The following is a 27,496-nucleotide window of genomic DNA, read 5'->3' as shown; positions in this document are numbered from 1 at the left end:
GTTGCAAAGTCGTGTCCGACCCATCGCAACCCCATGGACAACGTTCCTCCAGGCCTTCCTGTCCTCTACCATCTCTGGAATCCATTTAAGCTCATGTCTACTGCTTCAGTGACTCCATCCAGTCACCTTGTTCTCTGTTGTCCCCTTCTCCTTTTGCCCTCAATCTTTCCCAGCATTAGACTCTTCTCCAGTGAGTCCTTCCTTCTCATTAGATGGCCAAAGTATTTCAGTTTCATCTTCAGGATCTGGCCTTCTAAAGAGCAGTCAGGGTTGATCTCCTCTAGGACTGACCAGTTTGATCGCCGTGCAATCCAGGGACTCACAGGAGTCTTCTCCAGCACCATAGTTCAAAGGCCTCAATTCTTTGTCGCTCAGCCTTTCTTATGGTCCAAATATGTTCATATTAGATTCATTCATTTGTGCCTGGTTTAATTTTGGAGTCTAATTTCACTGTAGAGTACACCACAGAACCTTTGTTTCATCTGTCATGAAATTTATTTATTTAATAAAATTATGAAGACTAATCCATGTTGTGGTTGAGCATAGTATGTTATCTGAATCAAGTAATGGAACTAGGTTATTATTAATGTGAAGAGCATTATTTACAATCTTAATTTGTGTTTAGTTCTATGAATATTACTTTAGTCTTAACTGCATGTGTGATGCAATCTGGAAAATAAGCTAAGATATTGTTAAATCTTCTTCCTAACCCCCAGATACAGAACCAGGTGAGTACTAGTATGTTTTCTTGAAAGAAATAAAGTATGATAGCATTTGCAATTTCACCTACTTTGGTGTACGGTAACAAATTTATATCTCTGTTTGCCAAAGTAAAAGAGAATTGGATTAATGAGATTTTAGAAATACCATGACAGAAATTCTTATATCTAATAAGAGCACATTGCACTTGTTTGGAGAGGGAAGATTTAAAAGCTGTAGCAGACTATATTAAGAAAATCATACTCATTAAGCATTAATATAAAATTCATTCAATTTCACAGGGTGATTCACAATGCGATTTATTAGTCATATGTAGCATTAAATTCCTTGGATTATAGTCATATAATTGCTTGCCTAGAAGTAAATGCAGGCTACGTTGAGGTTAGTGAGATTTCTGATTAGTTCTGAGTTGAATTAAGTTGTTACTATTATGCATTGATTGAATTATATGTACTATGGATGCTCTATGAACCTGCCATTATGAAAATACTTGTTAGGCACATATGAATCAAAACATAGCAAATGTTTACTGGCTCCATTATTACTATTTTAAAAGCTAATGTTTTGTTTGTTTTTAAATCAAATAACACATTTTGGATATTTAAGATAGAGGGGGCATGCTGCTTCAGTGGTTAAAGACACTGACCTTCTCAGCTGGAGAGCTGACATCTGTGTTCGAGACCCAAGCACTATTCAATGAAGTGAGCTCCCATTACTTGCCCCAGCTTCTGCCAATCTAATACGGTAGTTCGAAAGCATGAAAATGCAAGTAGATAAATAGATACCATTTTGGTGGGAAGGTAATAGTGTTTTGTGCACCTCAGTGTATACTCATGCTTGCCACATGAGCACGGAAGTGTCTTTGGACAAGGTGGGAATCAGGCATGACTGGACAGGGGAAACCTTGATCTTTTAAAATAGATAGATCCATTTTGAAAATGTCAATAACAATGAATAATGGATGATAAACTCAATTTATATTTTTTTAAACTGCAACATTTCTCTGACTTAGAATATTGCTTCCAATATCAACTTGCATCTTAGAATTGTTTTAAACAACTACTGTAGTATGATTTAAAAAAACACAATTTAAAGGAGAAAACTTCTCCTCCCCTGACCCTCCCAAATAATTAGCTTGACTATAGCTAATTATATACAGTACAGTAAAACAGTAGGCTTACTAGCACTGATGATATTATCTATTTTGGGTAATGAAACATCTGCAAGAAAACAACCAAGTTCAGAGTACCAAAGACCCTTTATTACAACCTTGAGCTGCAAATATTCACCTTTATTGGTACTATAGGCTATAGTGCAACAATGTCATTGAGACACATTAGCAAAACTGCTCCTGTGATAATATAAATGGAGGTTTGAATAGGTTTTTTGTGACATTTCATCTTGAAAAATAAAAGGAAAAATCGCTCTCTAAAACTTGTTTTGTCTCCAAAGTAGCAGCTATCCAATCTATTTGTAATTACAGTGCTTCTGTATGTCCTATACTAATACCGCAAAGACAGAATTTTGATGAGAAAACATAAATATTCTGAACTAGAAAACCTTGAGTCTACAGCAGGGATCCCCAATCCCTGGTGGTGTGACCCACTATCGGGCCACAGCCTGTTCAGAACCATGCCACAGAAGAGCGGGTGAATGTTTATTTATTTATTATTATTTATTAGTCGCATTTCTATGCCACCCAACTCCCTAGGGACTCTGTGTAGATGTGTAGCGGGTGATGAGCACATGAACGCAGAGCCCTATCTGTGCTTCTGCTCATGCAAATGTAGCTGTGGGTGTGTTCGCCCATCACTCTTGTGGATTCATTTCTCACCCCTTGCTGGTTCGCAAGACTGAAAAGATAGGAGATCACTGGTCTACAGCATAGAGCAGTGATGGCTAACCTTTTTATTGTCATGTGCCAAAAGTGCGTGTGTGACAGCAGTCACATGTGCCGGCACCCATAATGCAATGTGCCCCCCCGCGCACATGCGCACATGACCCCCCACGCTCCCCTGCGTATGCGCACGACTCCCCCATGCTCCTCCACCCCCCACATATGCACACGCAACCCCCACCCCATTTTGGGCCTAGTAGGCCACCCTGCTGTTACAAGTGCCTTGTATGCAGCTTTATTCATCTTTAGCATTCATCTCCATTGTTTTGTGATCCATTTCCTGCCTCTGTAGGATTTACCTCTGTTTGCTCCTATGAGGCACTTCCTGTTCCTGCTGTATGTATGTAGTATTTATATTCTCAATGGCTTGTATAGCATTTTAACTGCATTTTGATTAAAACTACATGAAACACTTGCAACCTCCTGGGGCCAAAACCGCACCCCCTGTGCTCCCCCCGCCCCCACACATGCCCCCCTCCTGTGCATGTGCACATGTCTCCCACATGCGCCCTGCCCCCCATCCCAAAAGCCAGCTGGCCGGAGGGAGGCGCACATACATGGTGAAGCTGAGCTGGGCGAGGGCTTGCGTGCTCGCAGAGAGGGCTCTGTGTGCCAGCTGTGGCATGTGTGCCATAGGTTCGCCATCATGGGCATAGAGAGTGAATGAAGCAGTTAGAGTAACTAGAATATGAGTTTGGACTTAAACTAAAAAAGATCACTAGTAGTCCTCATCTTACAACAGTTCATTTAGTGATCGTTTGAAGTTATAAAGGCACTGAAAAAAGAGACTTATGGCCATTTTTTAACACTTATGACCATTGCAACATCTCCATGATCACATGATCAAAATTCAGATGCTTGTCAACTGACTCATATTTATGACCATTGCAGTGTCCTGAGGCCATGTGATTCCCTTTTGCAAGCCTCTGACAAGCATAATCAATGGGGAAGCCAGATTCACTTAACAACCTTAACAACTGCAGTGATTGACTTAATTGTGGCAAGGAAGGTCATAAAATGGGGCAAAAGTCACTTAACAAATGTCTCACTTAACAAAAGAAATTTTGGGCCCAATTATGGTCATAAATTGAGAATGATCTGTATAGATTAAACTACCTTTATATATTGCAGATAGCCCCTTAACCATTATCCATAGGTTACTATTAATGGAATACGTAGAGATAATTCCTGATGTGGATTGCCAGAATTGTATTATGGCCACACTGAGAAATCTATACTGGTTTCCAATTACTTTTCCAGACAATTCCAGGGAGTAGTTGTAAGATTTTAAATCCTAAATAGTTTAGAGCCAGTCTACCTGAAATGTCATCTCACATTATGAATCTGTGACCAGTAAGATATGCAGGAGACACACTATTACAAATATATCCTTTTGCAATACCTTTTCTGAGTTATTTCCAAGAATGTCCACTGTTTACAGACAAATAGATAAGTTTTATCTATTTAACCAAGGCTCTTAAAATTGTTTTATGGATATTTTAATGTTTTTGTCCTTTATAATTCTATGTTAGCTGCATTGTTTATTTTGGTTAGATTTTTTTAAAAGGATATAAATCAAGTAAATAGTTATAGTGCAACCACAAACTGAAAAATAGTGATTAACCACAGAAATATGCAGAGTTCTTGCATTGTTGAGAAGAACTTTTCCAATACAGTCATGGATGTCTCATCAAAATAAAGTTTCAGTGAATCCAGAGGAACTTTCAGATTCAGATACTGTAACTATACAGTATTAGATTGTAGTTAAACTCAGCTTTTTAAAAAATATTCTTTTTCATCCTGTCATTCTTCATTGATAACAAAAGCACAACTGACACTTGTATTAAAAAATCAAGATTCGTGAAGTAAGTCATCCTCCCACAAAGATCGTTTACAAAAGTTAATGTTTTAGGGATAATAAAAAGTAGAGGAACATCAAAGTAACATTTGCTGCTTAATAAAAGTATCTTCAGTTTCTCCAAGAGAATTTCTATCAGATTTTGGCAAAGAATTATGTACACCATGAACTAGAACAGTTAATGAGTTTTAACTTTTTGCATCAGCAGAAACATGAACTGTCAGTTACTCTTTTTTTAACTAGATCATTTTTAAAATATTTGTTGTTGTGTGAAGCTGGAGTGCAGGATGTTCTTAACTCTAATCTGTGGTGTGTTTAGGTCCTTTTCTAAAAACCTGCAATCCAGGATAAGTGTGAAAAGTAGAGGTGAGTCCTTCCCTTTTAGCAAATCAGAATACTCAAGTGTTTGAGTATTGCCTGTCCATCTTTCTCTTTGAAACTGTAGAAGCATAGTTTTTGAATCCCAGATAATAATAGTTCTGCTATCAAATCATGCCTGCTTCTACTTTGGGACACCTTACTTTAAGTAAGATTAGATTTAGAGAAACTGAAAGAAGGCCTAGAAGGGCTACAAGGATGTATAGAATTGCAAATTAATGTTTATGTCATGAGACTGAGAAGTGGGTATGATTAGGTTTGAGAGAAGGCAGCTGAAGTCAAAAGTGAGAAGATGCTTTAAAAAAATGGTAATTTCCCCCTGTCCAGTCATGCCCAACTCTAGGGGGTGTTGCTCATCTCTGTTTCCTATCCAAAGGAGCCAGGATTGTCTGAAAACATCCTTTGGTCATGTGGCCAGCATGACTATTTGCCAAGATGTACAGAACACTGTTTCCACTGAAGTAGTGCCTATTTATCTACTAACATTTGCATGCTTTCAAACTGCTTGAGTTGACAGAAGCAATGGCATGAATTGAAACTCACCCCTTCACACAATGGGACTTGAACTGTTCACCTTCCAGTAGACAAGCCCAGTGTCTTAACTCCTGGGCCATGCTAGCACCTTCCAAATACCTAAAAGATTGTCCTGGATTGCATCAACAGACGGATAGTTTCAAAATCATGTGACGTGATAGCATCACTTTATATTAAGGCCACACTTGGAATACTCCATTCAGTTCTGATCACCACAATACAAAAGGATGTTGACATTCTATAAAGAGTGCAATGAAGATGATAAGAGTTCTGGAGGCTAAACTATACATTGAACATTTGAAAGAATTAGGTATGTCTAGTTTAATAAAGAGAAGAACTAGGGGTGATATGATAGTTGTCTTCCAATATATTAGGGGCTATTACAGAGAATTAAAAAATCAACCTGTTCTCCAAAGCATCTGATGGTAGGACAATAAGAGAGATCCAATCTAGAACTAAGGAGAAATTTCCTGACAGAGAGTTAATCAATGGAATGGCTTGCCTTCAGAAGTTGTGGATGCTCCATCATTGGAGGTTTTCAAGAAGAAATAGGACAGCCATTTATTCAGAATAGATAGGCTCTCCTGCTTGACCACGGGGTTGGACTAGAAGACCTCAAAGTCCGTTCCAACCCTATTATTATGTTATGTTAAGAGGAGGTAAAGACCTGTTCTCTCACTTCTGTCCAGTATCACTCCAGCATACTGGACAGAAGACAAATTAGAAAGGCTTTTTAATGACGAGCAATTTTGATAATGGAACTAATTACCAAAGAAAAAGATTTGTTTATTAAAGTTGAAGCTAGAGAGCAATTGGTGAGGAATGCCTTAATTTGGGTTTCTATGGTAGTCTTCTATTTACAACTATTCATTTAATTATGGTTCAAAGTTATGATAGCCTTGGAAAATGTACTTTATTACTTCTAGTAGCACTTACAACTGTTGCACTACCCCTGCAATCATGTAATCACAATTCATGTACTTGGCAACTGGTTTTCATTTCATTTACAGTGAATTGTAGCATCCTGTGGACATATGATCATGATTTATGATTGGCAAAAATGTCCAGTGGGGAACCTGGAATTGCTTAATAAGCATAGTAATCTGCTTAACCACCATAGTAAAAATGGTCATAAAATCAGGTCTGTCAGTGTAATGATTCAACTTATGACCAGACTGACTGAAGACCAAAATTCTGTATCCAATTGGTAGGTCTACTTTTACAAGCAATTGATGGCCAAATAGCTCTTTTCAACAGAATAATTCAACATACTTAACAATGCATTATAATATACCCTATTGTATTTGACAAACTAAAGAGTAGAAGAATTTGTGAAAGCAGAAAATAGATTCCAGTATAGTTTACTGGAAAAACTAGTATACTAGTTTTACTATAAAAAACTGGTTTCCATACAAAGCAACTATAGAACATTTTTGAATTTGCAGATAAATACTTAACTGAAAAGTACCGTGACAGTTCTGCTTCCAATATTTTGTCATATTGTTGCTTTGCCATATCACATTATTTTCAAATAGTAAGAAAAACTTGTTTCCTAAAGACCAAAAACAAATACATGAATCTTTCCCAATAAGCATTGCTTATTTTCTAGCTAAACTTTGTTTCAAACATATTGTCATTCCCCCCCCCAACTTCAAATAGTTTTCCTTGAGTGTGAGAAGACAGAAAAAAAGAAAATAGGCTGCTTTTTATATATTTTAGTAAAGAATCTTCAGCATTTAATTCTGACTGATTGGCAAAATGTTTGATGCATGCAAGGGACCCTTCCAACTCATTCCTGTTTAAGCAGGAACACTGAAAAATTTTCTCATGCTTTGGCCATTATTAGTAATGCAAGGTTATTGTTGGAATAAAATGTTATCTCTTTCCCTTCACAAGCAAACTATAAGTAAATCCTGTGACTTTTGAATAAGCTCCCCCAGGAATTTGCATTTTTGAAGTATCATTCCAATGGGGTTTCTCAGGCTCAGTGCACTTTATAAAATGAGTGCAAGAGTTTAATGTCTTTGATGAATGTGAATTCTTGGATCAATTAAACTAAACTTTTTAGCTAGCTGGAGGAGATTTCTGGCTTTACTCTGACTTCATGATTATTACATCTTCTTTTTGTTTCATGTAATATGAAAGATGTCCCAAAGCCTGTTTTGCTCACAGAAATTAATACTTGTTATTTTAATACTAATTGGAATTGTTGCAGTTTTAATGTAATTCTAATTTTGCTGGCATTATTGTATAATTTTATTCAAGAAACTCATTTACAACTATTTCAAAAATGGGTTTTATTCTTCACAATACTTGATTTAATGTTTCTGCTATGCAGATCTTTCAGGCTTTTCATCTCTGTGCAAAAAAATCTTCGCTTCTGAATCTGTATCACGCTAGCTCTATTAAAGATTTAAATCACTTCCACTTGCGTATGTTTATGCAAAGCATTATTGGTTCCTCATAGGCAATCGATTGATCCAGGCAGTATTAGGGTTTCATTTGCAAGAAGGCTAAAGTTTAAACAGGTTTGATTGAACATTTGCCTGAATTTGTGTCCTAATGATATAGTTAAGCTTGCTTGCTTGCTTGCTTGCTTGCTTGCTTGCTTGCTTGCTTGCTTGCTTGCTTGCTTGCTTGCTTATTTATTTATTTATTTATTTATTTATTTATTTATTTATTTATTTATTTATTTATTTATTGGTTTGATTTATGTGCCGCCCTTCCCCGGAGACTCAGGGCGGCTTACAATGCGTTAAGCAATAGCCTTCATACTTTTGTATATACCTGCTTAGTAGGGCTTTCGGCCCCCACTAAACGGTGTTCTTTTTTTTTTATACAAAGTCAGCTTATTGCCCCCACAAACCGGGTCCTCATTTTACCTACCTTGAAAGGATGGAAGGCTGAGTCAACCTTGAACCTGGTGAGATTTGAATTTGCAGTAATTGCAGGCAGCTGGTGTTACTTAACAGCACTTTAGTCTGCTGCGCCACCAAGGCTCTTGTTATTGTTATTGTTATGGTTATGCTTATTCTTAGCTGTCCAACCCAGATAGGTTGCAGTATCAACAGATTTTAGTGGGGATTTTGGTAGCTAAGAATACATTCAAATATATCTACTAAATAAATTATTATTTTAAAAAAGGGTATTATTTCTAAAGATGGTTCATGAAACATTTGGGTGAATCTCAGGCTATAGGTGCTGGATAAACCAACTGTACCAAGAAACAACAACAACAAGGGTGTAGCCAAGTGCACATTTCAAAAACACTTGTTATGAAAATATGGCTGGAAGGAACTTTGTGGTGTTCGTTTGCAATATGTCTGCTTCCTATGTAAAACACAGCAGGATTGACAGGAACGTGATCTCTGTAGTTGTTCAATCTGCAAAAAAAAAACAAAAAAAACCCACACACACTAATAAGAAAAAGGAGGAGGATTGCTAGTAATTATAGTCCTGCAAAGTTTAAATGCTGAAATAATATAGAAGGAAAAATTGTGCCTCTTGTCATGGTGATATAAAGAAAAGAAAAACATCCTTGAAATATTTGATTTTGTTGTAATAACAAATGATATGATAGCATATCAAAGAGGATAAAAATATACCAATTAAATTTACATTTCATTACTTTTCTGCTTAGTATCCTCTTTGGTAATATTGACTGAATTTATACAACACTTGAACCAATAAATAACCACATTTTATTCTTACAGGTTGTGGGAACTCAACCCCTATAATTCATTGGATTGTGCAATCCAAAATGTGGGATTAATTGAACAAACCATGGTTAATTTAAGGACTGCTATCTTTCCCTCTTTCTGCAATGATTGTGAAACCCAAGCTAAGCAATAAAATGAGGGGATAATATTCCAAGGAATATATTAAATATATATCACCTGTGCAAAGTCATTTTATATGTGTGTGCGGGGGCAATGAGAAGCATTTCTGTCTTGTAATTCAAGCATTTAATGAAGAGAAGCAGGAAAAAGAATAATGGTAAACGAGGGGTGCTTTTTCTTTTTTATGGTGCCTTCAAGTCAGTATTGACTCCTGGCAATTCCCTGGCTGAATAACTCCCTGCATTTTTCTTGGAAAGAATTTGGGAAGTGGTTTGCAGTTTCCTTCTTCCTAGACCTGAGAGAGAGTGACTGGCCCCTAAGACTGTCCTGCTGACTTTGTGTTTAAGGCAGGACTAGACCTCAATCTCCTGATTTCTAGCTTGGTGCCTTAAACACTACATCAAACTGGCTCTCAATACTGGTAATAGTGAAGAGAAATTCAAAACATTGATGACTACACTGAATATTTGCCATTTAACATCTATTTTGTTTTTTCCTTTGTCCAAACTTTGCCCAAAATTCTTTTATTTACAAACATTTCTATTCTTCTCAGTTCCAATATTATTTTCAGTTTTGTGCAGTTTTATAACATAAATGGAAGGGTGCAAAGTGGGAGAGGTTCAGCAAAATTGCTAATTTGAAATGAGAAATTCCTCATTTATACGATGTGATTAAATTGTGACATTTTCTAGATTCCTCATAACTTTGTCATTTCTTTACACAGTACTGAATATAATACATTGAGAATTTCTAATAACAGTTTAAAATATAACATCAGTTTAAAATATGTTACATTACAGAAAATAATGTAAACCATTAAAAATTGGTTACCACTATTCCATTAGCAATATAGTAACTATTAGTTAAAGGTAAAGGTAAAGATTCCCCCTTGCACATATGTGCTAGTCATTCCCAACTCTAGGAGGCAGTGCTCATCTCCGTTTCAAAGCTGAAGAGCCAGCACTGTCCCAAGACATCTCGGTGGTCATGTGGCTGGCATGACTAAACACCAAAGGCACACAGAACGCTGTTACCTTCCCACCAAAGGTGGTCCCTATTTTTCTACTTGCATTTTTTACATGCTTTCGAACTGCTAGGTTGGCAGAAGCTGGGACAAGTAACGGGAGCTAACCCCCTTACATGGCACTAGGGATTCGAACCACTGAACTGCCGACCTTTAGATCGACAAGTTCAGCATTTTAGCCACTGAGCCACTGAGTCCCTGACTAACTATTAGTTACTATACCACTATAAGTAACTAAGTAACTAATGGTTACTTATCTACAGAAAATAGATAATACAGCATTGCTTAGGGGATCCAAAACCCTTACTGAATCTAGAGAAGTATGAACAAAATATGATAGACTGTAATTTTCCACTCTATTGCATTGCACATTAAATGTAAAATGGATAAATTTATTGTACCTAAAGTAACACATGTACATAATTAAATAGATCTCTTCAGGTTTCTGGTAGGTCATAGAGGAATGGATAAGGTACTATAGATAGTTCTTGACTCATGATCAAAATTGGGACCAGAATTTCTGTTGCTAAGCAAGGCAGCTGTTAAGTGAGTCACACCTAATTTTACAACCATTCTGCTATGCTTGTTAAGCAAATCATGTTAACTGAATCATCTGGTGGCTAAGTGAATGCAGCTCCCCCCATTGTCTTTGCTTGTCGGAAGCCCAGATGGGAAGGTTGCAAGTGGCAATCACAAGGTGCTGCAACATTATAAATACATGCTGATTGCCAAGCACCTGAATTTTGATCATGTGACTGTGAGGAATGCAACAGTTGTAAATGTGAGGACCTGTTGTTAATCACTTTTTTCAGTTCCCTTATAATTTCAAATGGTCACTTAGAGAACAGGTGGTAAGTCAAGAATTACCTGTATAGCAAGTCAGCTTTCCATGGCTACGTCTCCTGGGGATGATGCAAACTGTAACCTACTGATTCTGAAGGGCATCAGGCTGATAGAGAATACGTAGGCAACATTTTTCTTCAACATGAGCAGAAGATAAACATTAACTAAGTTATTTCACCTTCCAAAAGTTAAGTTAAACTTCTGGAAGATAATTAAGCAAAATAACTGGTTTATGTCTATATTTCACTCTTCTACATTTTCAATTTAAATTATCTAATTTTACCCAGAAGATTTTAGGGATTCCTCCTGTATTTATTAATAAAGATACCGGTTTTTCAAAACTTGATCCTCAGATACAATTCTATGAATATATACCTATTTTTGTGGGTCAGAGCAGAAGAGTGTTAAACATTAACAGTGACTCAAGGTCAAACTCCTTTGTCTTAAACACATGTGCTTAAGAATGAGTTTATATTGTACCCGTTTGTTCTATTCCCCCCCAAAGTGTAGGGGTTTGATCTATGTTGGTACTTTGAGAAAGTAAGTTAACTCTTATTCCTTTAATTATTATTATTGTGTCCTTTGCCATTTTTCCCATCAAAAATTCCATCAAACTACTTACTTTCAAAAAATATAATTGTCTGAAAATTGTATATTTCAGGGATAAACAGCTTCTTTTGATTCTAATTCCCAATGAGAAAATAATACTCAATAAATAATGTTCAATAAATTATTTGCTGACGTCTAATACTAATTAGGGTTTTTCTTTTTTGCACGTGCTACACTAAGTATATTCAGAAATATGTGCTTAGTATAATATACAGTATACCCTGTCCCTGAATTATATTGCAATTTGTAGAACAAATTATAATTTGATCTAATTTTTCAATTTATCCAATTCTAGATCAGAACCAAATTTAATTGGGAATCCTACAGTTATGAAAAATGAATTAAACTGAAGAGGACTTTCTTAAAAATATAACCAAGACAATTTTACCGATTATCAGAATGACAGGACAGAAAGAATAAAAAATGAATGTGGAGAAAGTAGAGGAAAAAGTCTTGCAGTCGCCTTTAATCATCAGAGATGAAAATGGCAACAGATGTGTGGGTAACACCATTGGATCTTTGAATGGAAGCACTGTTAGTCAACCTCACCAAGGAGTAGAATATGAAGGCGGTAAAATATTTAAAGATACACCTGGGGTCAAAACCATTGCTTCAAGTCCATGCATTGAAGAGCAAGACTTGCAGAAAGCTGCCAGTGATTATATTTGCATGGGGACATCAGACCTGAAGGCCACACAGTACTCTTTTTCAAAGGAACAATTTTACATGGATGCCATGAATCAGACTTTCCTAGAGTCAGACAGCTGTGGCAAAGAAAGTCTTGCAAAGGAACCTTTTCAGAATTGTAGTACTAGGAAATCAATGTCTTATTGCCAGACAGATCTAATGAATTTAATGCCCCTGGCCTCTAAGGGAAGGAGCACTGTTGAAATCCAACATGCATTAGGAAGTGTCCAAATAGAACAGGAAGATGCTAATACAAATGAATCGTTAATTACAATGATAAATTTGGGGGATACAATAAGTAAATGTTATGAGATAGCAGTCAGTCCTAGGGAATTAGGTGAAACTTTCACCTGTGGATACTCTGGCGCTCCTAACCTAGACGTTTTCATCAATTCAAATGCGCAATCTATTCCCCTTTCAATGACAGAAGATGAGGTCACCAATTATATTGATTTAGTTTCACAGAATAGCGAACAGCCTGAAAAGCAAGGACAGCAGGATGCTGGTACTTATAGTAAGCAATTATCAGAACCAGAACAGTTTGATATGTGCAAAGACAAACATAAGAAATATATGCATAGCACTCCTGAACAAGATGAAAATAAATGGAAGGCTGGGGCTAGTATAGATGATGACATACATGGTGTTTGCCGTTTATCCATCGAAAGCTTTGATGAGCATTCCGAACAGGAATTTTGCGAAGATGAAGTGCACATGACCAAAATCCAGAATCTTTTCAAAGAAAATGAGGCCTTGTTGAAGGGACCTAGTGAAATATCTGAGCAAATACTAAATGATACCCCAAAGGCAGAAAGAGTTGCTCTGTCTGAGCACAATTGTCAAGCAACTTTTGTTGTTTATAACTCCCCAGCCAATGAACATACCTTGACTTCTCCTCCTACTGTGGGGTCAAAAAATGCAACTTTTGCTGTAGTTTCCATGCCAGATGATCCTGATGATGGATCTAAACCTGGAAAGAATACTCCCTTGGTAAAAGATCACCACAGAAGTCCTTCACTTAAAAATAATCCTGAACAAATTGTAGTAAAATCAACAAAGAGATCTCCTTTTACAGCTACTATAACCAAAGCCAGGAAAGCAGAAATTGTCAGCTTTCCAAAACCAAATTTTAAAAACATCAAGCCAAAAGTTGTCTCCAGGCCTGTGTCACAATGTAAGGACAGTGCTGCTCTAAAAATAACTCCAAGATCTCCTCAACTATCTACTGCTTCCTCCTCCTCCTTGTCTTCCTCGCCAAAGCAACCATCTTTTTTGTTTGCAGCACTGAGGAAAAAAAAGGACTTGGATAAAGGCACCAAAGCAGAAACACCTATGAATAAGACTCCTAAGCCACATTTTAATAAACAGCTTCCTAGCCAAGGTGTGCATGCTGCAACTTATTCTGAAAATGTTCCTCAGAAGGTTCCAAAACCAGTGTTAAAGCAGAATGTGGATCAGGTTGAGAGAGCAAAGCATCTTAGTCCATCATGCTTCCCTAGGGCTCTAATGAGCTCCCAGAACTATGGTGGGTCACCAAGTGAAGGGATGGATAATGCAGAAACTTTGATTCAGCCTTGGGCTGTGAGTAGCTGCCAGAGAGCTCTAGAAAACAAGCATTCAAATGACTGTACGGGAATTCCAAGTGAGACATCTACCCAAGAGGTTACAAACAATGGCCATAGACTAGTGCAGTTTTGTTCGGTAAGTTTATGTGTGTATTATGTACTGTATGTATGTATTCTTAATCTGATCTTCAAGCCATGTTTTTCACTGGTTGCATGTTTTATAAAGATTTATTAAAAAATATAGAATTTATTTTAAAAAAATAAAAATTCTAGTTTCCACTGGGTATTTTTTTTAAAAAATTTGAGATATCGTATGTATTTTTGTCCAGTACTTTTTCACTTTTTCATATTTACCATGCAATTTGGTTTGTAACTTAATAGCTACAAACTACATAGCTGCTGCCTTTTTCTACTTTAAACACTGAAGAGAAATGCTAACACAAAACTCACAAACTAGTTGACATGTTTTCCTTGAGATGGAGTCTTTTATCTTTTTTATTGAGGCTTATGCTGCAAAATTACATCTTATTAAAGATAAGATATGTCCATCCACTATAAGTCTAATACAAAAGAGCTAGTTTGTTTACAATTTGAATCTAATCTAATCATCTAATCTTATTGTAATCTATCTATGTCTTAATGTAGGTTGTTTTAAGAATGCAATTAATACAACATAGTGCTGCAAAATAACACTTCCTAGCTTTCATTTCAGCATTAACACCATTTCGTATTTTGCAAATCCTTTTGCCCTGAAACAAAAAAATATGAGTAAAGAATTTGGCATTATCAAACCAAACCAACAATCTGGTTAATATGCAGCCACTTACGTTTTGCAATGAGAATTTTTTAGCAAGCTTCCTTCCAGCAAACATGCTGATGCTAGTTAAAAGTATGTTGATGAGTCTGTCTTAAATATTGGTATAAAAATGATTGAGTGCTAGCATTACAAACTTAATATTGGTATTTAATAACATTTTAAACATATATATGCACATTCACAATTTAGATTCCTAGCAGGGGTTACCCCAGCACCCATTGATTGCTTCTACTCTGAATGCTGAGTTGCAAGCTTTTTGGGTCTCCATGAACAGCTGAAATTTCATGGAAGAAACTGTTGTTTCACTCCAATAATATTTAGGGACATTTGTGGCATGTCATGGAAAAATCTTGATGCTTAACTAAGTAAGAGTTAACTATAACGTTAGATGATTTTACAGCAACAGACACTTATCTTTACATACGCCAAACCCACACAATTAAGTGCCAGAAATAGTGCTGCAATCTTATGACTGTTAGTTGCCTTCTCTGCTTAATCAAGAATGCATGGATAACTATTATTAACAAAAAGTATGTATGGAAAATTTGAAGCAGACCTTACTAGCACATATAATCAACTGAACGATGTTTCATTAGCAGTAGTTACTCTGTGCTCTGCATTATGAGAGTAAGAATATACATGTTTCTACATTTATTCTCCCCATCTCTCTGTTTTTTCCATATGGTATTAAATCATGCAGGTTTCTTTGTCTAAAACAGACACCACACAAGGACAAGATTTTCCTAAAGGCAGTCCTGTTCCTGTAAGGAATGTACCGCCATCTAAAATTGCATTCCCTTCTAGGAGAGGAAGTGAGAATAAAAATACTCATGCGACCAAACTTTCATCTCCTCAAAGACAGATTTTATCTTCAAACTCTGGTGAGAAACATTTTTGTCTATTATCATTCTTGTACAGGATATATGACAACATAGTGTTTCAATTAATATAAGTTTGAAAAATATATTCAGTAAAAATTAATCGAATTGTCAGTGTTTTTCCTAAACACCACATCCCAAGTCAACAATCTAGTTGCAACTGTCTGTAGTCTGAAATGTTTGGGTATAAATTCTATAATATTGCATTGTACTAAGCCAAGGTATTTTTAATCATTGTTAGAATGAGCCATAAACTGACATATTTTGTTACAGTTGAGTTTACTGTGTTGTTTCAACCGGGATATGATTTCAGATTAGGTCAGAGAATGTGGGGGGGGGGGGGAAACCATGCAAGCACTCTAGACCAAAGCCCTTGCATTTATGTCAGTTATCTGTAGTTGATTTGTCTTGCTTTTACTCTTAGAATAAATTGAGGTTGGGAGTTTTAACTCTCTTTCTGAAGAATCACAGTTGCATTGTTACAATTGATTACCTTAGGAGCAATAGAACTATCCCCTTCTAGAGCCAGGTTGCTGATGTTCTGACATATCCATGCTACCTGAGAAAGGGATTAAATTAAATTCTCTCCAAATAATACAAATAAATGTTATTGAAAGGCTGGCAGTGGGAAATAAAGCTTTTTTATTTAAATCTAAAGATTAAGCTAGACCTTTATTAAAATTATATTAGGTTATCTGGAATTTTTTGGGTGGGTGGGTGGGTAAACCAGCAACTCTCAATTATCACGATCAATAGAATTTGGAGATCTGTAATTCTAAATTTCTCTGAAAGTAACCTAGTAGGGAAGGTTGATGTCAACTGTTTTGAGTATCATGTATATTTAATTTTTCTGTGTGTTTTTCCTCATTTGATAAGAGCAACAAACATTGATCAATAGGGGGTGAGATCTAGCTGGGAAGTAATGGTAAGTTCCAGCTGACGATCTCTACTGAGAAAATAGTTTGAAGCTGGCTTCCCTGCAGATATGAACAACAGACTACCCCAGCATATCAAGATGGTACTTCATAATTTTGGTGGGTGTTTGAAGTCTGAGCCAGGACAATCTCGAGGGAAGACTACCATATATGATATGCCCGAATTGAAAGCACACAAAGTAATTCTTCAGTACTTTGGGCCGTTGCGTCTTTGAAATAGAGTCAGTGATTAGCTTATCTACCAGTTCTTGATATGTTCTGTAAAAAATTAAAATTCTGAATATCTCAATATAAGAGTTCTGTTTTAGTTCACAATATTGCTATTTTTTCTTCTGTAGTTTTCTAACCATTATTAACTAAATGGTTGGCCTGGACATGAAAAACATAACTTTAAAAACATGTCATCATTTTAAAAGCATGCTAATGACTTGTTATCTAGAAAAACCTGTTTTAATTTGTCTGGCTTTCCCACCCTCTGTAAAATGGGAAGCAGTCCAAAACAATGTGCCTCTCTATGTGCTTCTCTTTCATGTTCAGACATGCTGTCTCTGTTTGTTTTCCTACCCTGAGCTTTGGTGTAAAATCTTTAAGTAGCCAATTTAATTCTCCTATTCATAAAAATGGCTTAGTGGGAGGTAGGTATAGAAAATGAAAATCAACTGTAACCTTAGCTTTTTATACACTACTGTATTTAAAAACCACAATTTATGTTCTCCATCTAATTTTATATCACTCTTTTTAAGAAGAAGAAAGAAATATAGTCATCTTAAAAGTAGGCGTAATATGAATCATGTTTTGTTTTGTGGCGTTTGCAGTAATGAATTCAGAGTTTGAACTGGGTTAACTTTTAGATTTTGGCTCTTACTTGAGACAATGCTATATGCATCATGGTATTTCAAGCTGATCATAGTTATTATATAAATTTCTCCCTTAACCTTGTAAATTTTGCTAGACACTCACTTTCAATTTGTCTAGTCATGTTTGACCCTTTTGAGAGCTGCAGAATCTCACTTTGGAATACAGTATAAGCAGTAGGCATTTTCAGTGGCAGCTGATTGTGCAAGTTCATCTCTATGGATGCTTTCTAAATCTATCTTATTAAGGATTTGTTATCTTATCCACAGATAAGGGATGGTTCCATTATTTCTAATTTCAAAGCCAGTTTCTATAGCCACAGGCAAACATTTTTATTGTAATAGTGGCTACGCTCTAAGACATTGCTTACATTGAGAGAAAAATCTTTGAATTGTATTAATGGATGATGGAGATTTAAACAACTCTGATATTACTATAATTTGTCTTAATATTATTAAGACACAAAGGTTTTCTCCATAATCTTAGATATATCAAAAATAAATGGAATATAATAAAATTGAGCAAATGCCTTCATTTAGCAGCAGAGATAAGTCAGAACAATTTTCCGTAACCTGCTGCACTCCTGGGGAAAAAAGATCTGGGATTGGTAGATAGCAGAAAGCATCCAGTTGGCCAAGGCTTAATAGAAAACTTGTTTTTAGTAAATATGATAATACCTAGAAAAGAGAGGGAGACCTTCACAGCTAAAGATCTCTTTGATACAAAGCTCAGCCAAGGACTCTAAATACAGAAAGTCCTCAATTTATGACCATAATTGAGCCCCAAATTTCTGTTGTTAAGTGAGACATATGTTACATCAGTTTTGCCCCATTTTACGACCTTTCTTACCTCAGCTGTTAAGTGAAACACTGCAATTAATAAGTTAGTAACCCGGTTGTTAAGTGAATCTGGCTTTCCCATTGACTTTGCGTGTCAGAAGGTCACAAAGGATGACCACATTACCTTGGGACACAGCAACAGTCAGAAATATGAACCAGTTGCCAAGCATCTGAATTTTGATCACAAGACCATGGGGATGCTGCAATGGTCATAACTGTGAAAAATGGTCATAAGTCACTTTTTTCAGTGTGGTTGTAACTCTGAACGGTCACTAAATGAACTGTTTAAGTCGAGGATTACCTGCATCTCCTTTTAATACCAATAGAAGAGTGGATGAAAGTTCAAGGTCTCAGTTGGGCAGCTTTGTATTCATTGGCTTCATGTTTTTAGTATAATTTAAGGCATAGGGGCTAAACAAATATTTCTTTTCCCTCACAGCAGTGCTCAGATACAGCTTGCTAACTGTTAAAGGGCCGCAAGTTTCAAGCTAAGAGGCATGAGGCAGTGTGAGCCAATACGGTGCATTCCATCCATAGCTAAAAATTAGCATGGAAAAATTGTTGCAGATACTGTGCAGACTGCTTGTAGTTAAAGAACGGCTGAAACCAAGCTTGCATGTCTACTTCAAGCTAGCCTTTATATTATGGCATATATCTAAACAGTTCACCGCTGAGAGATCTCGTTAGAGTGTTAGCTAGGAGTCTGGCTGCTCTCCATTAGCAAGTTGGCTATTTGCATTCTGAATTATCATTTGTTTTGAAATTATTATCTGGTGCATACATGGTGTGTGGTTATCATGTTCTGAATTGCTGACAGAAAATCTGTTTTTTAGTTATGATTCATTATTTATAGAATAAACTGAGAGGAATTAAATCTAAACATATCCACTGGCATTTGATAATAGCACAGGCATCTCCCCCCCCTCCAAACTTCATAATAGCTAAAGAGTTTGGCTCGTGTTCCTGCTTAAAGCTAGACATGACATGTTCCTTTAGTTTTTTTTTCTTTTTAATCCAAAGTCTGTCTCCCTGGGGAGACACCATTTCAATCAGAACGAAATGGTGCCTTTCTCTTGGGTTGATTTTTCTGTTGAAAGTAAGTTATATCCATATCAATATGCTTTAGTAATCCAGTTTTAAGCATTTGTAGATTTAGTAACCTTTCACTAGCCAAGCTGGTTAACGCTCCCTAAAGGCATGTCTTGTGCATAGCACAGAAAGATTATGAAGTAGTAAGGCAATAAAATTAAGACATAAATTAAGGAAAAGGGGAAAAAAAGTATTGCTAGTTTAAGTTTACTCTACATGCTATATTTTTCCAACTTTCAATACTGGAAAACGTCCTTTTTATAATGCTTTATATATTGCCTCCTGTTTTTCAAAACTCATTTTATGAATTTTATTTTATTTTCTGAGAAATAGCTAATATTCAAGGCCCAGTATTCTTAACACTTAACAGGTTAACAGGCCCAGTACTCTTCAATATCTTCATCAATGATTTAAACTAGAGGATAGAAAGGGAACTCATCAAATTTGCAGATGACACCATGCTGGCAGGAATAGCCAACACTCCAGAAAATAAGCTTAAGATACAGAAGGATCTCAACCAACTTGAATACTGGATCCTCTCTAACACAATGAAATTCAGTGGTGAATATATATATTAAAGTTTCTCTTGTACGTTCATGTGTTTTTCTGGGAGCTGAGAAAAAGCAAAAATGTGATCTACATGCCCACTGCCCAGCACAAACAGCCATATTGAATGACCCAGATTTTGTTCATTGTAATTTTTCACACCATTTCAAGTACCATTCTTCCGAGGAATACAAGCTAATCCCTATCTAGCTTTTGTATTCAATCTAGTTCCCTTTCCTTTTGGATTAAGTGAACAATAACAAAATTCTTCCAATTGTTAGGCATAGGTTTAGTCTTCATGCACATATTAAGCTAGTTGCACAGTCACTCTATAAACAAACTGCACCCATATTTTAACAATTTTTTTCCAGATTTCCATACTGTCTATTTCTCTCAGAAAGGGATTCTGGGGGTATACAATAAAATATTAAAATATAAAACAGTGTATATAAAAGTGAAAAAAATTAAAATTAAGAGGCGGAAAAAGATTAAAATTATTTAAAAGGTGAAGGGGGGGCTTTTAGGAAGCTAACTAATCCCACAGCTGTATGCTCCATGGGTGTCCTACATGGGGCAACAGAACCATGTCCTAACTCCTTTTCAGAAGAATGGGGACCTCTCTTACTGTTAAGTATTGAATGACAATTCAAACGGACCAAATAGAAGCGAGCAAATAGAGCGGAAAATTTAGAAGGACGTCAGTGGTTGAAGCCGGGAACAGCTCCCTTTAAAAGAGGCTGCCGCGGCTAGGCAATCCATTGCTATACCAGAGCTGAATAAACTCATGTAACTGCTGTGTGTGTCCTGTGTCTTTACTGCGCCCACTATTCTACATTGGCGATGAAGGTGGGATCTCAGAAGGACAACCGGACACCAGGTTACTGAACCTCCACGTGGCAATCAGCGGCCATTGAACTCAACGGCCAAGCAAGATGTCTTCGATCATTTCACCCGCACCATTTAACCCGACTAGAGATGGCAAACACTTATCTGGGGTCCAGGAGGGAGTTCTCGATAGCAGCAACAGTCCACCCTTTCCAGCTGGGGGAGGAAGGAATAAACATTCAACAAAATAGGCCCATGCCATCGGCGGAGTTCGAGAGAGTTCTGGAGGCGCCTCCAGGAGAGACACAGAACTTGACCTCTCACTCCAAGATCGCTGGAACAACTGAACTGCGCAGGTCAAGTCGCGCCCTGAAAAGACCCGCCTACTTGCACGACTACGTGGCTTGAGAGACTCCAGGGTTGGTCAATGCTGATCTAGAGGGGAGGGGTGTTAAATATTGAATGACAATTTAAACGGACCAAGTAGAAGCGAGCAAATAGAGCGGGAGATTTAGAAGCATGTCAGTGGCTGAAGCCGGGGACAGCTCCCTTTAAAAGAGGCTGCTTGCGGCTAGGCAATCCATTGCTGTACCGGAGCTGAATAAACTCATGTAACTGCTGTGTGTGCCCTGTGTCTTTACTGCGCCCACTATTCTACACTTACCTTCAGGGAAAGAATATTCCATAGGGCAAGGGCAATGGCAGAGAAGGTTTTCTTCCTAGTCCAACTCCACCAGTTGGAATTCTTTAACTGATGGAGTCTGCAACATACTTTCCCCTGCCTGAGACAGCCAAGGACTACCTGTATTTTTTCACCATTCCACAATGCATCATTTTCTTACATCCTATTGGTGTAATTCGGCATCCTTTTATTGCATTCTGTATTGTAATTCTTTTCACTACATTTAAGATGCTTCTACATCCTCTTTCTTACCGCAAAGCATGTAAAAAGAGGGCAGACTTTTGCTGACACAGTCATGGCTGTCATCTTGACTTTTTGTTAACCATACCCTGCAGACACATCTGCTTATACTGTATCCAATTACTTTTCCATTTCTTGGAGTAGTAAGTTTATCTTCTAATACTCTCTCATACATAATATTCTCTAATTTTGCTTCCTGCAGTCATTTCTGTTTTAACTTTTTTTTTATCCTTCCTTTTCTTCCATCTCCATTCATTCCCAAAGATTCATTCCTGATACCAATATATTCAGATTCTCTCATCACTGGTTTTCTTCACTAATTCTTTCATCATAAAAATCACGTTTTTATTTATTACTTTTCCATCTTTACATGTGAATATACTTAAGCTTAAACTATAGTTAATCAAAATGATTTCTTAAGCAGATGTTCCCCAAGCAGTTGTAATTCTCAATTGTTCTTGAGTCTTGACTAGCCCCAGTTGCTATTTCTCTTCTCTTTTCTCCATTTATCTATTCCTGGCAGCTTACCAAATATTTCTTTCTTTCTTTTTTCAGTTACATTAGATTGCATTAGTCCAGGATATTGTGGAATTTTCCCCCAAATTCATTTCTACTTGTTCCTTTGTCATCATTTTCATATTATACAACTGTCACCAAGCTATTCTATCTACACCTACAATAGTCTTCTTCTTCTTCTTCTTCTTCTTCTTCTTCTTCTTCTTCTTCTTCTTCTTCTTCTTCTTCTTCCTCTTCCTCTTCCTCTTCCTCTTCCTCTTCCTCTTCCTCTTCCTCTTCTTCTTCTTCTTCTCCTTCTCCTTCTCCTTCTCCTTCTCCTTCTCCTTCTCCTTCTCCTTCTCCTTCTTCTTCTTCTGCCATATCCATCATCGAATGTTGGTGATCATGTTGGCAATCCTATTTTTGTCAACAGCCGCATGAAAAAGTGCTGCTGAGTTTTGTCCAAACCAATGCCTAAGGTTTCGAAGCCATGATGTTCTTCTTCTGCTGGACCTCGTTTGCCTTCAATCTTTCCCTGGAAAGATTAAGTGAAGGATGCCGTATTTTTCTGAGTGTTGCATCACATGTCCAAAATATTCTAACTTTCACTTTTTAATGTCTTTGATGATTTCCCTTTGCTTTCCCAGGTGGCTTATCACCTCCTCATTTGTGATTTTGTTAGCCCAGTTTATACATAACAGCCATCTGTAAATCCACATTTCAAATGTTTCTAGTTTCTTCAAGTGGTTTTCTTTAGAGACCAACTCTCTACTCCAGGATAGAAAAGATGTAACCTCTGAGAAGCCTGATTTTCAGGCTATTTATAGTATCCTAGGAAGCATCAATTCATATTTTGCCACATAACTTTTAATTCATAATTTAATGTATACTTTCACCTTCTTGGATTTGTTCATCAATTCCATTTCATGAGATTAGGCCATGTCCAGTCAAAGATGGGACAGTGAAATGAAGTGTCATTGCCAGGTGGGTACATTGATATTTAGTTCTAACACTTTTCATTGATGGAATCAACTGAGAGTTGCTTTTTTTAAAAAAAAGTATAGACTGGGTTCTCTTCCATAATAATCAATACAGCATTACACGTTCTTTGCTCAGTGTAAGAACAGAATTAGTCAGCTTGAGCATGTTATGTCCAATAGGCCAAATTTGTTCATGCTATTCTATGCATTTTGGGATTTCTAATCTAGAGATTGCCTTGCAAGTCAACATCCTGCTGTGCATATCCTACCAGCAAGGAGATACATGGAGTATACTGTCACACACTTGCAGGCCAGAAATAAGATAGTCTGAACCATGTTTGTATCAAGTTGCAGGTGGAGTGTAGCAGGCAGGGTCTGTGTAAATTGAGGCTAAACAAGATCCTAGAAATAGGATTGTAGTCTGCCAAAGTGTATGAGAAGAAGAAACAAACCAACCCTATGCAATTTACGGTAATATAAAACCCGCTCTTCAAGGCACAACTTTAAGTCTGAAATAGAAGGGACAGAGAATTTAATGTGAAATATCATGCACGTATCTAATGGTCCTAATACAATTCATGTTAGGAATACATTTAAATGTTCCTTAGTGAGAGTATTGTAAACCTTTCAATTTTAATAATTCAAAATAGATTTCCATTAGAAGATGTATACAAAGAGGGAAAGTTAGAAGCCCAATAGTTCTTTTTCTTGGAATTTTAATTATTGATACATTTGCTTTAACTATTTATTTTTATTAGTGTGTGTGTGTATGGATGGACAGACAAGTAGATTCAACACAATGGAGTCCTTAACACAATAATCAGCTTAAAAATGTAACCTTTATCATATAATACATACTTTTATGCAGTCTTCAGCATACTTTTATTTTTAATGGTATACTTAGCTCTGGATGGAACATCAGATCAGTTTTCTGCTTGTAATATGGACATCCTAAATTATAATTAATATTGATAGAATATTTTTGCCCTTTTCTATTTCCTACATACCAAGTTAGCTAAATAACAATGTCAATAGTTTTTCAATTAATATTGCATAAAGCCCATTGTATTAAAACAATCCAATACAATGTAGTAAGATTTATAACAATATAATAAAAAGGAGAAAACAACAAACTTCCCAGCATCTGATCCAGGCTAATAATTAAATGCTATATTTTTTTTCTAGAGATCATTTCTGCTCATCAAGACACTTCAAGAAAGCATTGAGGTCTATAGAGAATCTATCTTAATCTGTGCTATAGAATCCGGATCCCATAAATGGCCTCACCAGGTTTTCTCTGGCAAATATACACTTTGCTTCTATAAGAGCATGCTTGAAAAAATAAAATTCTTTCTGATGTCACATTGATTTTTAGAGCACAGGGAGAATGAAAGAGTATTTCTAAGGCTACACTGATGTTCAAAAACATTTTCAAAGCCATGATGCTGCTGCCGCTGCTGCTGCTGCTTCTTTTTTTTTTTTTTTGCTGGAATTTAGTGGAATGAGATAATAAGCTTCTCAATGTTTTCAGGGTAACCTGCACAGCATAAAAGCATCAGATCCCATCCTTCTCTGCCTGGAGAAAATCTCAGATTTGTTAACCTCTGTACCCTTTGTTCAGGAGAAGGGTGCTGTTTTTTTTTTTTATAGTTTTCACTGTATGCCTGTTTATATTATACTTATGTTTTTTCAATCATTATTTATCAACAAGACAAACCATATTAGATCTGTGACCGTATGTGAGAGGATAGGCCTTTAATGCAATGACATTCATATAATAAGTGTAGCCCCTTATTCTAGCATTCTGAAACTAAACTGCCTTCAGTTATCCTTCTTTTCCTGTTGTATCTGGAAGATTACTTTGATGTGGCTGCTATTGGCAATATATGGCCTTTTGTAATCCAAAATATTTATATTTAATACTTTGTTCTTAAGTAGGTGTTACCCACAGCATTATTTTTTTCTGCAAAATTTCTTGGAACTTCAAATAAAATAGTCGTTGTTTTCTAATACACAATTTTGAAAATTCATTCTTCAGATTTCTACTGAGTTCTTTGTAATTGCAATATATGTTAAATTGCCAGAAAATTGATAAATGAATGTAAAGAAATTCTGTGGAGGATGGAAGTAGTCCTTGGTTTACAACCATTCATTTAGTGACCGTTTGAGGTTATAACAGCTCTGAAAAAAACTGACTTAAAATAGTCCTTACACTTATGACCCAAGCTGTATTCCCACGGTCACATGATAACAATTCAGCCATTTGGCAACCAGCATGTATTTACAAAGCCTGCAGCATCCCGGGGTCAGGTGATCGCTATTTGTGACCTTTGCAACCAACTTCCAACAATCAAAGTCAATGTGGGAATCCAGATTCACTTAATAACTGCATATCCCAGGAGGTTACACGAAGCTGGCTCCAGGGGATTATTAATGCTTCTTTGAGTGAGGGTTACTTCCTCGCCACCTTGAAGGAGGCGGTGGTGAGGCCCCTCCTCAAGAAGCCTTCCCTGGACCCGGCTGTATTAGCGAATTATCATCCAGTCTCCAACCTTTGCTTTGTGGCGAAGGTTGTTGAGCATGTGGTGGCGCGACAGCTTCCCCAGTACCTGGAGGAAACTGTCTATCTGGTTCCGTTCCAGTCAGGCTTCAGGCCTGGGTACAGCACGGAAACGGCATTGGTCGCGTTGATTGATGATCTCTGGAGGACTCGGGGCGGGTTGTTCCTCTGTCCTGGTCCTATTAGATCTCTCAGCGGCTTTTGATACCATCAACCATGGTATCATGCTGCGCCAATTAGAGGAGCTGGGGGTAGGGGGCACCATGCTGCATTGGTTCTCCTCCTTCCTCTCTCACCGGTCACAGTTCGTGTTGATGGGGGGACAGAGATCGACCTCGAGGCGCCTTGTGTGTGGGGTGCCGCAAAGGTCGGTTCTCTCGCCCCTTTTGTTCAACATTTATGTGAAGCCGCTGGGTGAGATCATTCGTGGTTTCGGGGTGAAGTGCCATCTGTACGCTGATGACACTCAGCTATACATCTCTACCCCGGACCACCCCAACGATTCCCTTGATGTGATGTCCCGGTGCCTGGAGGCCGTGCGGATCTGGATGGGGAGAAACAGGCTCAGGCTCAACCCGTCCAAGACTGAGTGGCTGTGGCTTCCGGCATCCCGATATAGTCAGTTGGCGCCATCGCTGATTATTGGGGGCAAGTCGTTGGCTCCCACAGAGAGGGCTTGCAACTTGGGCGTCCTCCTGGATGCACGACTGTCTTTAGAAGAGCATATGAAGGCTGTGGCCAGGGTGGCTTTTTATCAGGTTCGCCTGATCCGCCAGTTGCATCCCTTTCTGGATCGGGATGCCTTACGCACAGTCACTCAAGCTCTCGTCACATCCCACCTGGACTACTGTAATGCTCTCTACATGGGGCTCCCCTTGAGGAGCACCCGGAGGCTCCAGCTGGTCCAGAATGCGGCCGTGCGAGTGGTTATGGGGGCGACTCGGCGCTCCCATGTAACACCTCTCCTGCGCGAGCTGCACTGACTCCTGGTGGTCTTCCGGGTGCGCTTCAAGGTATTGGTTACCACCTTTAGAATGCTCCATGGCTTAGGACCCGGGTATTTACAAGACCGCCTTCTGCCACCGATAGCCTCCCACTGACCAGTATGCTCCCACAGAGAGGGGCTCCTCAGGGTGCCGTCGGTCAAGCAGTGTCAACTGGCGGCCCCCAGGGGGAGAGCCTTCTCTGTGGGGGCACCTACCCTCTGGAATGAGCTGCCCCCGGAGATACGGCGGATCCCGGATCTTCGCACCTTTTGCCGTTCCCTAAAGACATTTTTATTCCAGCAAGCCGGGCTGGCCTAACTCTTTTAAATTGTTTTAATTCTTAAATTGTTAATTATCGGTCTTAATATAGGGGTGTTTTAATTGTGGGCCAAATTAATTTAATTGGATTTTAATACTGTTTTTAAATTTTGTATTTCTTGTGTTTTATCTGTTGGCTGTTCACCGCCCCGAGTCCTTCAGGAGAAGGGCAGTATATAAATATAAACAAACAAATAAACAAACAAACAAATAAATATTAAACACCATGGCAAAAGTCATGAAATCAGCTGTGACTCACCTTGCTTATTCTGGTCACAATTGTGGTTGTAAGTTGAGGACTACCTGTACTTAAATTGAAAAAAAAAAGTGTAATTTTTTAAAAGTAATAAATTGTGCAAATTCTTTTTTTTTTAAATACTTTTTGCCAAACGTCCTCACACTCATTTACAATAGGTAACTTTTTACCTTGAATTTACCTGCTTCCTTACTTAAATACTTTTTGTTTATAGGCAAGATAAGAATTTTGTGAAAAGAAA

At 37.5% G+C, this 27,496-nt stretch overlaps 1 protein-coding gene across 2 annotated transcripts in view; it reads left to right on the top strand.

Annotated features, from left to right (window-relative positions):
* Nucleotides 1-27,496, top strand: part of MTUS1 (microtubule associated scaffold protein 1) — a 110,631-nt gene that overhangs the window by 13,022 nt on the left and 70,113 nt on the right. For both annotated transcript variants that reach the window (XM_060686794.2, XM_060686793.2), the window contains exons 2-3: nucleotides 11,998-14,090; nucleotides 15,472-15,652. In XM_060686794.2, coding sequence (XP_060542777.2) covers nucleotides 12,126-14,090; nucleotides 15,472-15,652 — 2,146 coding nt within the window. In that variant the 5' untranslated portion in view covers nucleotides 11,998-12,125. The remainder of the gene's footprint in view (nucleotides 1-11,997; nucleotides 14,091-15,471; nucleotides 15,653-27,496) is intronic.

Source organism: Pantherophis guttatus, chromosome 8 (genome assembly GCF_059756535.1).
Source record: "Pantherophis guttatus breed Tessera chromosome 8, ASM5975653v1, whole genome shotgun sequence".
NCBI classification, from domain to species: domain Eukaryota; kingdom Metazoa; phylum Chordata; class Lepidosauria; order Squamata; family Colubridae; genus Pantherophis; species Pantherophis guttatus.
The sequence above is the reverse complement of the archived record's forward strand: the minus strand, read 5'-3'. Positions and strand labels throughout refer to the sequence as shown.